This window comes from Anolis sagrei, chromosome 1 (genome assembly GCF_037176765.1).
Source record: "Anolis sagrei isolate rAnoSag1 chromosome 1, rAnoSag1.mat, whole genome shotgun sequence".
NCBI lineage: Eukaryota > Metazoa > Chordata > Lepidosauria > Squamata > Dactyloidae > Anolis > Anolis sagrei.
The window spans coordinates 232,006,651-232,021,000 of record NC_090021.1 but is presented as its reverse complement, the minus strand read 5'-3'; the positions used below and the strand labels follow the sequence as shown (position 1 = coordinate 232,021,000).

Here is a 14,350-nt window from a genome sequence, read left to right as displayed (position 1 = left end):
TGTACTGTCATTCATCAGGTCATTAAATTCAGTAGTAGCACATTAGAATTTTACAACAGATGTATTTTAATCTCAGAGCAGCAGTCCTTTAATGCTTGTATACATTACGGAGGCAAAACAAAGATGTATCATGTATCAAATCTCAATTTTGCAGACTCAGCAATGGGAGTGAATGGCTCTTCCATGGAAAAGATGAGGTAAGCATTGTCATGTAGGCCAACTGCATCTAATAAGTCCTGAAGTGATTTACAAAGTTATTGAAATGAATAGTACTGTTGCAGACTGTATTATTCTGCTATTTAAATTGCCCCCCTTGGATTTGGTCTCAATAGGCTACTAAGTGCGGTTGGTGGGGACAAGAGAGAGCCCACGGCTCTGGAATGCCCTCCTGAAGGAGATCAAGCTGGGCCCCATCCTCAAAGCCTTCTGCACACAACGAAAAACCTGGCTTTTTCAACAAGCTTTTGACCATGTTTAGATTCTCCAATAATACATATGAGAACCTTTAGATTCTCTGTCAAGCACTTTACAATTCTGAGATCGAATACTGTTTTTACCTACAGCATTAGCTGTATGTTATTGTTTTTAACCAGCGGGTACTGTGAAATTGTGATGTTGACTGTTTATTGTTTATGTTTTGTTTTGCACTTGTTGTATTTTGCATGTTACACCTTCAGTGTTCTGTGAGCTGCCCCAAGTCCCTCTGGGAGATGGTGGCAGGAAACAAACAAAAGATTATTATTATTACTGAGAAATGTTTTTAAAACATGATAATAACTACAAATTCAAGGTTTCATATTCTGAAAAGTATTCTTCCTATTTTGGGCCATTTTTTAAAGGTGTTTTGCCATGAAATGCAAAAGCTGATACTCCTTTATCCCTTATTTCAACAGGACGAGATGCACACCTGGCTTCAGGGCTTCAGCACAGCAATAATTGAATCCCAAAGCATTAAAACCAAGGCCCAAAGCCTGCCTCTGCCTTCCATCACTACCATGGACGTCAACCTGACCAAGAAGGAAAAAGAGAAGAGATTCAGCTTCTTTCCCAAAAAGAAATAACCCAACAGGTGGCTTGCTGCAGTCAGATGCCTCTGCTGTATTGTGCATAACAAAAACTGCATGTGTGAGTGTCCTTGGACACTCCTGGTGCCACTCCACACTGTTCTCATCCCCCCCTCCCCCAAACACAGCCTTGCTTCTTACTCCCCACCACAACCCCATAATCTCCTCCTAGGGCATCAGGCCATCAATTCAATTAGGAAAGCAATGCCCCGGCTTCAAGACAACCGGTGCTCCCCAAAGAAGAACGATGAGATGTGTATCTTTGGGTGACTCCCTACCAAGACAGTGTGTGATGCTTTGCAAACACTTTTCCAGGAGAGGACTGCTTCAGGCAAACGATACTATGTGGATTTCAGGGACTTTGTGTGGATAAAAAGAATGGAACAAGGACCTAGGTAGCCCAAAAGGCACTTTATGAAAACTGTGGAAATTCGTTGTGTGGTTTTGGAGCAGTTTTCATTCCTACAGAGCTGGAAAATGCTCTGGCTCCAGAGCTTTACCAAAAGCCATAGCTCTTGTAGGCTTGCCCATGTTTTGTTGGAACAGAACTCTTCCATGTAACTTCACAATCACCTCTCTCTCCAAGGCATAAACAAAGGGTCTGCCCCCCCCCCCACACACACACACACAAGAATATGGCAGGCCCCCCATAAGTCAGTCTCTGACTTGTTATAGCATTTATAGTGGAAGGATGAAAGCCAGCTTTCAGGAGGCCAGCACCCTCTTTTTAGGGAGCGGTAACATACACATAGGCACAGCACTGTCACAAAGCACAGAACTCTGCTTCCACTTAAAGGCTCAATCTAGCTTCCACTAAAATGGTAACCAAAACCATAGGATTATACAGGATTAAGATTGCAGCCAGAGGAACAAATGGGCTAGGATGGAAACCTGTCAGAATCACACACATGGGGGGAAAGAACAACCATACTCACTTACTTTCAACAGTATGAGCACAACCCAGTTCAAGTTAGTAGCACCTCACTGTGCAAGCCACCCTACTGATGTCCGTGGGATATGATTTCAATCAATTTACACTGGATTGTGCCCCGTGTTGCTTTATGAGGCTTGATTACCCCCCACCCCCTTATGTATGCTGGGGTTCACTTTGTGATTAGCCTGAATCTGAAAGCTTTCCACCAAGCTTTGTAAAGCATTTTCTGTGTCGGCTCAGCTCTCCAGAAGCAAACGGCTCCTCCATCGTTCCCATTGAGAATGTGTGGTGCCTGAGCATGGCCTTTGGCAATTCACTGCACTGCTTACACTTCTTTGGGGTGGCTTTCTCACTCACAGCAAATGTGCAGTGCTAGTCCCAGCAGCTCCCTTTTGCAGAGACCTCTGCCTGTGACGTGTGTGTGAATGGCTGTTTAATATATATGCAGGTACATCGTAGACATTCACAAGCCACTTTTCCAAGGCTAGAACCCTGTCCAAAGGACAAATAGCAGCTCAGCCGAATTACCTTTTTGGCACATATTCCTGGGACGTGAACAGCCTAGGCCAAGAGGAGGAGCCTGGAGTTTTGTTTCTGCAACAGTCTCTTTGCAGAGATGGCAATACCGTCTGGGGACTCGTAAGGGTCCTTGGAATACCAGACACTGTTTGTTCAGTTGTCTTTTGAGCATCTCACCCCTAGGGCTCATTGCTTTTTTCTAAGAGTCAGTCAGTCTTGTTTTCTTTGTGGATGCCATAGATCATACTGAAAGTGCCTTAACCTAGGGGCATCCCATAGTCACAACTTCAGGAGTGAGCGAGCTCAGCAAACACCATGCACACAACAGTTGGGACTCTCCTCACTCTAAAGGAAGCTATAAACCATCTTTTTCTGCAAGAGACACTCTTGAGGATCCTGAGGGGAATGCCTTTGCCTCACACCCACCACCAGCTGTGGAAAAGAGGAGGGTTCTCTCTCTGCTTAACGCAGATCGCCGTGACCACAGATCCAGGTACCAAGAGCTGAGGCTTAGTTGGTTTCTAGGTGTTGTTTTTGGTAAATTCCAATAGCTATACCTTTCCCAGATCTCCTGAGCTGTAATGGGTAGTCTATATGAGCGGTCTTGCTGATGCAATGGAGATAAAAGTTTCCCGCAATGCTGCATTAAAAATAAATAAGAAAAAGCTAGTATATTTTGGGAATAGGGTGGTGAATACTAATTTTTTTGCTTTTTGGTAGCATTAACAGTGCTGATACAGTGATGCATTCCAACGGCTTAACTGCCAGCACGTCTCCTTTCTAGTGCCATCTTAAGCCATCACTGCCATAAAGAATCTCCTCTCTGCTGCCCGCTCTTTCATTTTTGTGGTTCAAGGGCAAAACACACATGTAGGCAGACTGCTCCACAATCCACACGTCCCAAAATTGGACTAAATGAAGTAAGTGTAGACTTGTAGAAAGTAAGAAAAGCTAAAAATAGGGAATACTATTTCCCCAGAGGGACTTCGGACAGCTCACAGAACACTGAAGGTGTAACATGCAAAATACAGCATCGCTTAGACTCTGGAACAAAAAGACCATGGGGTGTAATAGAGGAAGAGGTGTAATAAACACCCCCAATAAACACCCCCAGATACCTTTTATGTCATTGCAAGAAGTCAGAGAACAGACAGGTGAGACGACGGGGTTAGAACACAGATACGAGTAGCCCTAGGTAATTTGCCACAGCAGACAGGGATACAGATGGACCTGAAGCAATTTGGGACAATTATGTTATCTTCTACATTAGCTGACAGCATTTCATGCAGTCATGCTGGCCACGTGACCTTGGAAGTGTCTACAGACAACGCCAGCTCTTTGGCTTAAAAATTGAGATGAGCACCATCCCCCAGAGTTGGACACGACTAGACTTAATGTCAAGGGGCCACCTTTACCTTTACCTAAGCTAAACAGGACAGGGAGGACCTGCACAGAAAGATTAAAATCTGCTTGATTGCCCAGGACAATTCATTCAGAACTATTTCTGGGTAAAAGATCCATTTAGTCAGAATGCACATGCACTTCCTTGCAGTGTGAAAAGGTCCCTGTGACAACTGCTAAGGAGAGCCCAAGGGAGGTCACATAGCAGGCACGGCCTCAGGTTTGCAGCACGTGATCAGCATGGGGTTCCTGCAAACCTGTGAGAGGTAAATGGTCTCATTTGGCCATGTTCTTCCACCCTTATCCTGACCTACCATGTTTGAAATTTTCAACTCTGCTTGCTCACCATGGCCCTTTAATCAAAATCGGAACACTGAAAGATGGGGACCCCCCTTTCCAATAAGTAAATATTGAGCTTACTGAAGAAGGGAATAATAATTAGGGAGTGTGACCTATAGAGAAAAACATCCACTTAAAATCCGGTTTCTGCCTCCTGCAGAATTCTGAGGTTTGTAGTTTAGGGAGGAGACTTTAGCAGCCTCACTAAACTACAAACCTCAGGATTCTGCAGGAGGCAGAAACCAGATTTAAAGTGGATTTTTTTTCCCTAGTGTGATGAAGTAAAAAAGAAAAAGTATACGTTTCTGGTTTAAATGTGCATTAAAAAATTGTAGTTCAAGCTACCCTCACAGTTCAGGAAAGGCAGTAGGCAAGGAGTACAACGAATTATGCAGCTTTAGGGTTTAATTTTAATTTTAATGTCAAATAATAAAGCACATTAACATTGGGATGGACTGTGTTGACTTGCAAAAGCCACCAGGAAAAGGAGTCTTGACTGAACAAGCTATCCAGTTGTACCTCTGCAAAATGATTTAGGACTTCATTTCACAGGAATTCTGGATAGAAGCTCAGCCATCCCTTCCTTTCTTAGAAAACACTTTCACCTGTCACTGTTGAGTTCAATATAGAGCGAATCACTCATTTCCATACACTAATGCTAGGCTCAAATGCTCCGAGACTTGTTCCTGCTACGTGAACATTGAACTGCCTCCATGCTCATTGGAAGTGTCCCTTCACAGGCGCTGCTGCCATTAGAGAATTGGCAGGGCTTTGAGTAGTTGCCTGTGTGCCACTGAGTCTCATTGCATTGTCCACCTACCCATTACAGACCAGGAACGTTACTATATCTTAGCAGGAACCATTTGCTCCCTGGTGACTTACAGCCTCACCATGCCTGGCTCAGCCCAGCTCTTCCTTCTTAGAAGGCTTGATCTGTAGAGTGACTTCACCTCTCTTCAGCTGCCCCCTCATCAGGCTTAGCTTTCAATGGCCCCCCATTGATACAGAGGTCAGGATGTGTTAGAAGGGAGCTTCACATCCAGTCGCCAGCCCCAGAACACGTTGGCTTCAGAACAGCGAAGGCTGTTTCGTGGAGACCAGGAGAACAGATGCAGGGCCCAGGACCTCTTCTACAGGCCCAAGGGGCTGGAATTAATTCTCTAGGCACCAAGCTCCACCTGCTCCAATGTGCTTCCACTGTCCAGAAAAAAAGAGCTAAAGCTTCAGAATGTGCTTCAGAAGCAATTTAATAACATTTTTTTAAATAAACGAACAAATAAACCCTTCTAGGCTTCTGGAATTGTGTGTCTGTGTGTGTGCAATTTCTGCAACTAAGCTATCATTAAAGAAGTCCAGCTTCAAGTCTCAGCTCAGCCCTAATTTAATCACATGGCCGTGATCCCTAAGACATTTCTGAAATGTTGGGACGACACAACATGCCTTTCAGGGTAGTGGCAAGGATTTTTTGTGATCACATGTGAAGTAGTTTAAGTGCACAGAAAACACTACTACACAGATATTATTATTAGGACAGTGCACCATAAGGAAAGGACCTTGCAAAACTATGTTCTTGGGAGGATGTTCAATATTGCACACACCTTCCAGAGATGACAGTACTACTGCTATAGCAACAATATCCCCATTTTACTAACTCCAGACACTGATAATAATAATAATAATAATAATAATAATAATAATAACAATTATTATTATTATTATTATTATTATTATTATCTCCAGACACCGATACCATATGCTATTCAGAGTACTCACACTTCAAACCCATTCCCACCTCTTTGATTGACACCACCTGTTTCATGAACGCAAGGTACCTGTAGTAAGACTCACCAGTTGCTACACCTCCCTGCTTGCTGGGACTTTAGCCTACCTTTGTCAAAATGTCTCATTTTGGAAAATGTTGATCTTCAAAGGGTCTGCATTCCAATGATTTCCAGTTCAGGGCCATAGGACATTCTCAGATGGCAAAGAGAGAGGTTTGCACTGGGAAAGGGGAAACAGGTTTCCCAAGCATTTTTTTCCTATGGAAGAGCCTGTGGCGAGGTCATAAGGGGTAAAAAGGAGGCCTTCTAGAAGAGGCTACTCTTTTGTTCACCCAACAAGACAACAGAAAGAACCAGAATTTTTGCTCCCACTGAAAATTGGAAGGAAAACATTTTTTTAATCCCATACCAGAAAATGGGGGAAAGCACCACTACGTATTTGCCCTGCAGTCATGAATCCATCATAGTATAGAAAGGAAAATGATTCCTCTGTGTTGAACTAGTGTATCTAAGATATGTATTATTCTAGGAAGATGTAGTTCCCCAAGAGTCATGTTATGGGACTTGGACCATTCTAGCACCATAGCAGATCAGCTCCACACCAGTGTTCACTCCTGCTAATGCTTGTGACCTTGAAGACCTGTGACTCTTAGCTTCGTCAATCTGACTCATGTAGATTTACACGCATGAAATGTACTGCAAAATCCAAGGAATTCAATCTTTCCCAATGTGATCCCAGTCCCCAGTGAAGAAGCCAATGCCATATTCTCTAGTCAAAAGTGGTTATTGCACAGTGCATATAGACTGAATGGTGTACACAACCAGTATTATAAGATTATATGTTCTCAAATGGGGAGAATGGAACCAACCAAATCTCCTAAACAGAATAAAATTACATTCTTAAAAAAAAAAGAAAGAAAGAAAGGTCTTGGATCAATAACTTATTCTCCTATGCAAGTGAGGAAGAGAAAGCTTATTCATTCATTTCTGCTCTGGCTTTGCAAAGTTAGAACTTCCTAAACACACCTGACCCCCCAAAACAAATACATTTCACAGTAAGCCCTTTCAGTAGCTAATTTACAACCTGTCCACTCTAACCAGATGCTCCCCAATGCTTCTAGGATATAAGCTGTCCAACAATGTGTCAACAGCAAGATCTGGCAAGGACCACATCCAGGTCACTGGAATACCGAAGAAGAAGAAAACACCAGTGAGTTCTTTGAAAGGTCCCAGAAGTTCTAAGGAGTTGTCCACATATGATGGAGCAAAATGATGAGGGAAGTTCAAGTAGCAAACTACTGAAAGTATACCACTGCCAGTCCTTTCTCAAGAATATAAGAGGGCCTTATTTTCCAAAACCTTTCTAGTTCATAGCAGAAGTTTAGAGATGTAAAGCCAAAAAAAAAAAAAAGTAGACACTCAACTGTTGGAATTCAGGGTCTGGAATTTCTCCCTCAGGTTCTTTACCAGGCTCTGCTGGCTGCTGTCTGATTTGTCCCACCAGACCTGTGGAAGTGCTTTCCTGGGTGCCACTTCTTGAGCATCCTCCTCACGCCTGCGGTATTCCTCCGACTCCTGGTAGGCCTTACATCGCTCCACCACAGCCTTGAGAGAGATTTTCTCCCGGGAAGTAGGGGAACGAATCTGCACGTAGCTCTCATCTGGTTCAACGGCCACATCTGACAGCTTCTCCATGACAATCACCCGCTGACTGTTCTCCAGAGAGGCCTCAGCTGTGACACAAAATTCCTTCTGAGCATCACAGGCCTGATACTTGGGGAGGAAACAATGTGGGGCCTCCACTCTGTAGCTCTGAATCTCCCCTCGTGAAGATTTCACACCTGCTTTCACATTCTTCTTTGAGCACTGGTGATTCCTTTGCAACCTGCCAGTATCCATCATCTTCTCAGGTGCTGAGCGGCTCCTGTTGACAGGTGGGGGCCTATTCTTCTCAACGCCAGCCTGCGGAGAATACTTGGACCTCAGCTCTCGCACGTCGGGCCAGTTGAACTTCTCAGCGACAATAGGGCTAAGGGGGCTGCGTGAGAGGGTGCTGGTGGGGGAAGTGAGGCGGGGGCTGGTGGAGGAGGGACTGTACGAGAAGTGCTTTGGTGACTTCTCGTGTGAAGAGGTGGATGAGCAGAGCAGGGTCAGGGGGCTGGCCTCCTGCAGCACCACTTGTTCGTAGTTGAGGAGGATCAAGTCGGGCTTCCGTTTGCCTAGGAGAGAACGCAGCAAGAAAGGAGTGAGACAACAATAGGGCATGAAGGAGTCCTACTGCTATAGATTCTAACCTCTAGAATGCCCTAAATACCACTGGGTTGTTGTGAGTTTTCCGGTCTGTATGGCCATGTTCCAGAAGAACATACAGCCCGGAAAATTCACAACAACCCAATAATTCCAGCCATGAAAGCCTTTGACAATACATAGCACAACCACTGACTATGTTGGATAATGGATTATGGGAGTTGGGGTCCAAGGGAGTAACTTTTTAGGCAAAAAGGAGAAGGAATAATGTGCTGAACCAGTCTTTGCAGTGGGGAGAAGTCATTCCCAGTCCCCAAATAGAGCATCCTGGATTTTGTATTATGGTCCAAGTTGACTCTAGCTCTGTAGCTACAAGTCCCTGTCTCAAAGTCTGGGGGGAAACTGGATGCTGAGGCTGCTCAAACTAAGGAATTCTGAATGGCTGTAACATTTGGGTAATAATTAAACATCTAGAATTTCTCTTCCTTTCTCCCTCCTTCGCCCTCTCTTACACACACACAAATATATACACACAAGAGGGAGAGAGGGAGGTGGTGATGCCACTTTATTGGGGTTTCCAAAACTTCCTTATTCTAGCTTGCCAATTCTTGCCTGCTATCTAGATTTCAGATGCTGTTTTAATATTTCCTAAAATTATGACAATATTTACTTAAAATAAAGTTTTATATTGGATGGGTTCCGTTTGGCAAGCTGCCCTGGGGACTCTTAAGAACTTCATAAACAAATACACCTAATGAGATTACTGCAGGGTTAGCTCTAACAGTAGATTTTGGAAGGCTGGGCTGTGACCTTCAAAAGTTCAGCATCAGATTATAAACACCCCAAAGCAAAACAAAACTACCATTATTTCTACAAAGAGCATTCAGTATTTTGGTCTCTGAAAACATTTGTATATTTTCTTTTAGAATTGTTTTATGTTTGTCTTTATTTCTCTCACAGGCTGTTATCTTTGAATGACAACAATAAGAGGGCAATTCATTGATCTAAAATATAAACCAGAATAGGAAGTTATCTGCTTTCCCTGTCTTCATACCAAACTCTGTCATCAGTTTTGGGTTCTAGGCATTGCCATCTATATAACTAAATATGTAATGTTCGTTTGTGAGATTACCATAACTAAAAAATCACTGGACGAATTGAGACCAAATTTGGACACAATACACCTATCAGGCCAATGAGTGACCAGCACTCATAAAAATGCTGAAAAACACAGCAAAAGAGACTTAAAAAGCCAAAAAACAAAAAAGCATTACAGCGCATGCGCATGCGCAAAACCACATATATACACTAACACACATATATACACATAAACACAAACATACACACACATATACATATATATACATATATATACACACTAAACACATATACTCAGACTGGGCCACAGTAATGTGTGGAAGGGGACAGCTAGTAATTAATATAAAAAGAACAGCACTGGATAGCCTGTGACAACATGACATTCTCTGGGCAATACATACATACCCTTGGCTTTCTTATCTGCTTCCCGCTGACCTGCCAAGGCATTGCCTTTCATCTCCTCCTCCACTTCTGCAAGCCGTCGATTTGCTGTGGGCTTGTGGCCCTTGATGCGAAGGCTGTACTGCCGAGCCAGCTGGTATACTTTATTCTTCACTTTTTCTGCCAGCTCTGCTTCTGTCAGATGGGCTAGCTGCATGATACGGGGGTGCAACCGAGAGAGACCCTGATCTTGCTCAAACCCCCCAAGTTCTTGCATGAGTTTCCAGGGCAATTTTGAGGGCAGGCCATGCTCCACAGGTGACTTGCTCTCAGGGGAGGGTACAGCCGATTCCTCTGTTATGGCCCCCAAATCTTCATCCTCCAGGATGAAAAGCGGCTCGTGAAGGTCCAGGCCATTCTCCTGCCTCCTGAGCCTGTCTCGCAAACAAGGCTCACCACGTCGTACAGAGGCACCACCAGCCATCTGCCCATTTACTTGCCCTGGCCTCGCATCCTCCTCTCTCCTCCGATTCCAGTGGTCCTCCTCTCTCTTCTGCTTCTCCATCTCTTCCCAGACTTTAATCATCTCGGTAGATGGCTTGAACTCTGCTTCGGAGATCGGTGCAGGCCTGTCTTCACAGACTGTCTCAGAGCGTAACGCTTGTGACCCGACAGCAGGCCTATTTGACAGCACCCAGGCTGCTGTCCGTCCAGCTCCATTGCTGCTACTCGAGGGGGCGGGCTGCTTTCTCTTCAGTGTCTCCTGGTCAGGGTCCGGCTGTGGGAGGCTATTGATCCGGAAGACAGAATTCCTGACCACCCCTTTGGGAATGTAGGAGAGGCTCTCTCTCCGCCTGACGCTGAAGCCGGCATCCTGATGTTCTGCATAGACATAGTAGTTCTTGATTTTGTCCAGCAGCTGCCGGTCTTGCTGGGAGAGCATGGACTCCTTCCGTCTGCACAAAGAAGGCCGGTCAGGCTCTGTGAGCCCAGGCGAGGCTCTCCCGCTGCAGGAGTTGCTGAGCTCCACCGAGGCCTGAGAGTCAATGGCAGCGGTGCTGGTGCTGCTGTTGTGGCGGCAAGGAGCCTTTTCGCTCTCTTCTAGGCTCAGCACACTGTTACTCCGACTGGCCTGTGTTGGAGTCAGGTAGCCCTTCCCTTCCTCGAGGGCCAGGCTGCTCCGGCGGGAGAGGCTGCTGGCAAAGCGTTCCGCAATGATGCTAGCTTGGTCCAGCACAGAGAAAGGGAGGATACTTTTGGGCTGGGTTGGGCGGCCATCCTCTTCCTCCTCATCCTCTTCTTCACTGCTGAGAGGCTTTAGCTCTTCCACATTATCCATGGGCTCCAGACCATCCAAACCCTGATCCTGGTTCTCGTGCTGACCTGCCAGGAGAGAATTTAGAGCACCCGGTTTTGAGTCCAAATTGGTTTCTTCTGGGTGCTCATCCTTGCAGGAAGAACTCTCCAACATCCTATTGAGTTCCATGGCTGATCGAGCCTGGGGAACAAGCCAAAAAAAAAAAAAGTGAGGAGGCAGGAAATCCCTTGCATATCTGATTATCCCAGATGTTAAAACAAGCCGTATTGCACATTCAGATTATACAGGTGAGTATTGAAGCTAAGGTAACCACTACACATTGAATATCCCCATATTCAAAATGCTTGGACCCAAAGTGTTTCGATTTTTTTTCCAGATTTTGGAATACTTATTCATTTACTGTATTTATACCCTGCCCTTCTCAACCCCGTAGGGGACTCAAGGCAGCTTACATATATAGGCAACAATTAGATGCCAAAAACCCACATAATAAAATCATAAGCATTAAAACAATCATTAAAACATAGTAAAGCCTTAAAAACAATGATTTAAAATCACACAATCCAATATCATAGTTTGTAGCCGGTCCAGTTTGTTGTTGCACAATTTCATCTTTTCTTATTGCACTGATAGATTACTCATTGAATGCTTGGTCGGACATCCACATTTAAAGCCTTTTCCTAAAGGTCAGGAGGTAGGGGGCTAATCGAATTTCACTCGGGAGGGCATTCCATACCCAAGGGGCCACTACTGAGAAGGCCCTGTCTAGAGAAGTCTAAATATGACATTTATTTATGTTTCATACACACCTCATACACCTAGCATTTAAAGTAATTTTATACACATTACTTTTTAATAATATTTGGGCTTGAAGCAAGTTTGTATGCACTGAACCATCAGGTAAAAGGTGTCACTTTCTTAGCCACCCATGTGTATTTGGTTTTTGGCATTCCAGATAAGGGATGTTCAACCCGTATTATTTTAACGCATTCCAGTTCTAGGGCTCAATGTATTACTTTCAAGTACAAGCTTTTGTGCCAGTAAATGTACTTTCTCCTAATTTGACTCAACAAAAGATACAAGCATGAATCATTTTGCTTCCAGCATGGTTTGGGGCTGATATGGTTTGTCTTTTGCAGAGCTGGAGTCCTGCAGCCTTCAGATGTTGCTGAACAAAACTCTCAGCATTCTTACCCATTGGGCTGCAGGCTGATGAGCCTGCAGCCCAATCATATCTGGAAGGCAAGACAATTTTCACCTTTTCCTTTCTGGAAATGTATGACAGGGCCAGGCCATCCATGAGGCGGAGTATGTGAATTTGCCCTAGATGGCAGATCCTACGATCCAGTGGTGATTTGTCTCCAGGCTGTTCCAGAGTTATGAATATCACGCAACCTGCTCTGGTTGCCCCAAACTGAACTGTGGAGTATCCCAGAAAGAAAGGAAGAAAAATGTGCTAGTCCAGCTGGTTTCTATACACAGAACAGATAATGCAGGAGCCAATTTATTCTTCACCTTAGGCAGAACAATATATTGGTTCAATCCTGTATTGAGTTTGGAAATTTTTGAGAACAAGCAATGGAAATGGCCTAGATGTGGGCTTCTAAAAACAAAACCACCCTGGCTTCTAAAGACTAAAAGGGACAAGAGGTTCCCTGTTCAAGAAGCACCAGAAGGGACACAGGGAGCATTTTACCCAGCAACCAACCAGGCACTCACCTTCGGGACAGATGAGGCTGTCTCCATGACCCTGTTTTTCTCACTGCTGGCTGGAGACTGGCATTGCTTGGGCCCTTCGTGTGCCTTGTGCTGCTTGCCCTGAACCAAAGAGAGACAATCTTGTTCAAAGACTGATCACATGTTCTTCCAAAGAGAAGCTCTGTTTGACCAACTTGACACGACAACAGCTACGCTTTTGCATTTGGCTTTCTGAGCCACCTAACAATCCTCATGAAATGTAGCTTATCGCCATTAATAACCCCATTATACATATTTTTTTAAAAAGGCAGAAAGATTGCCTTGCCCCCCTTAAAGATCTTCAAAGGTTTCTGCACAAATCCAATATTCTAATTTGGTCACACAGCAATGTAACAACCAGCTTTGTTAATACTTGGGAAACATAAGTGTTGGTGTCCTTTTTTAAGGCAAAATTCAAGTCCTATGAGAAATGCAGTTATTAGCTATCCTGCAATAATTTGGTCCAAACAGCGAAATAGTGTAGTTATAAACTGCTTGCATCTGCAAGGCATACGAGGTAGGACCAAAGAAGGTCCCACAGCAGAGACAACATAACTTGCCAAAGATTGTGCTTAAACATCTCACTGCTAAACTGCAAAGGTGCAGAACGTTCCTGGCAAAGGGCAAAGAATTCATGAACACATATGGTTACAATCTTTGGTTATCAAGTTACAAAGTATGTTAGCCCATGGGGAATGCACAAAGCTCCAAGTCAGTCAGGTATAACCGTTTAAGAGGTTAAACAGCAGGGGTGTGTGTGCATGTGTCTGCTTCTTTTCAGATATATACACACACCACAGCCTATTTGTAAGGGGCAGGGCCTGGTCCATGTCAACAAAGAGGAAGATCTGAGGGATAACAGCTGGAGAACAGAAGGAAGCCAGGAGCCATGCACCAAGCCATGCAGAAAGGAGATGTGATGGGGGGACTGAACAGGCACCTCACCGTGTTGCCCCAGGAGAAAAGCAAAGCGTTGGCCCGATAGTGCCAGCAGTGGAGGACTGCCATCAAGGAGCTTGCAAAGTCTGCCACCTGCTCCGTTCCTACCAGCCTCTCTTCCTCCTCCTCTTCCTCTTCTTCTTCCTCCTCTTCTTCTTCTTCCTCTGGCCCCGTCTCCTTCTCGCTGCCGTCACTTTCTGCCAATTCCTCTGGAAATTCCTGGGGGAGGGTCTGCAGCTCTGCCTCCTCCTCTTCCTGGCTGTTAGGGGGCTGAGGGGGTTCACCAAACTCCAAAAGGGCTCCATCACTATCTGCATGCTATTTGGAGTGGGGGCAAGTAAGGGCTCCCTTTAGAAAGGCCCTGAAATATGGGGAGGTGGGCTTTTGCCCTCACCTGTCTTTGCTACCAACTAGGAAGCAAAGGCAGCACCAACATCGGAATTGTGGAGAACTTCCTACCCACTCTTTGGGAAGTTACAGCCATAGAGGCAGGGGTGGGAATGAGGATATCAAGACACAGAGGAAAGCATTTTGGAAGGGAAAGATTACAAGTTACCCATCACTTTTTTTCCTTCTTACATGGAAGGCTGTT

At 44.8% G+C, this 14,350-nt stretch overlaps 2 protein-coding genes across 6 annotated transcripts in view; one reads left to right on the top strand and one right to left on the bottom strand.

The window, feature by feature from the left end:
• SPTB (spectrin beta, erythrocytic) overlaps window positions 1–5,543 on the top strand; it is a 123,438-nt gene extending 117,895 nt beyond the window's left edge. For all 5 annotated transcript variants that reach the window (XM_060772626.2, XM_067461103.1, XM_067461118.1 and 2 more), the window contains exons 35-36: window positions 155–197; window positions 894–5,543. In XM_060772626.2, the coding sequence (XP_060628609.2) occupies window positions 155–197; window positions 894–1,061 (211 nt within the window). In that variant the 3' untranslated portion in view covers window positions 1,062–5,543. The remainder of the gene's footprint in view (window positions 1–154; window positions 198–893) is intronic.
• The window catches only part of PLEKHG3 (pleckstrin homology and RhoGEF domain containing G3), a 75,460-nt gene continuing 66,596 nt past the window's right edge, over window positions 5,487–14,350 (bottom strand). Inside the window, exons 16-19 of the mRNA XM_067461135.1 lie at window positions 13,765–14,076; window positions 12,802–12,900; window positions 9,789–11,262; window positions 5,487–8,257 (exon numbers count right to left, since the gene is read on the bottom strand). Coding sequence (XP_067317236.1) covers window positions 7,458–8,257; window positions 9,789–11,262; window positions 12,802–12,900; window positions 13,765–14,076 — 2,685 coding nt within the window. The 3' untranslated portion in view covers window positions 5,487–7,457. The remainder of the gene's footprint in view (window positions 8,258–9,788; window positions 11,263–12,801; window positions 12,901–13,764; window positions 14,077–14,350) is intronic.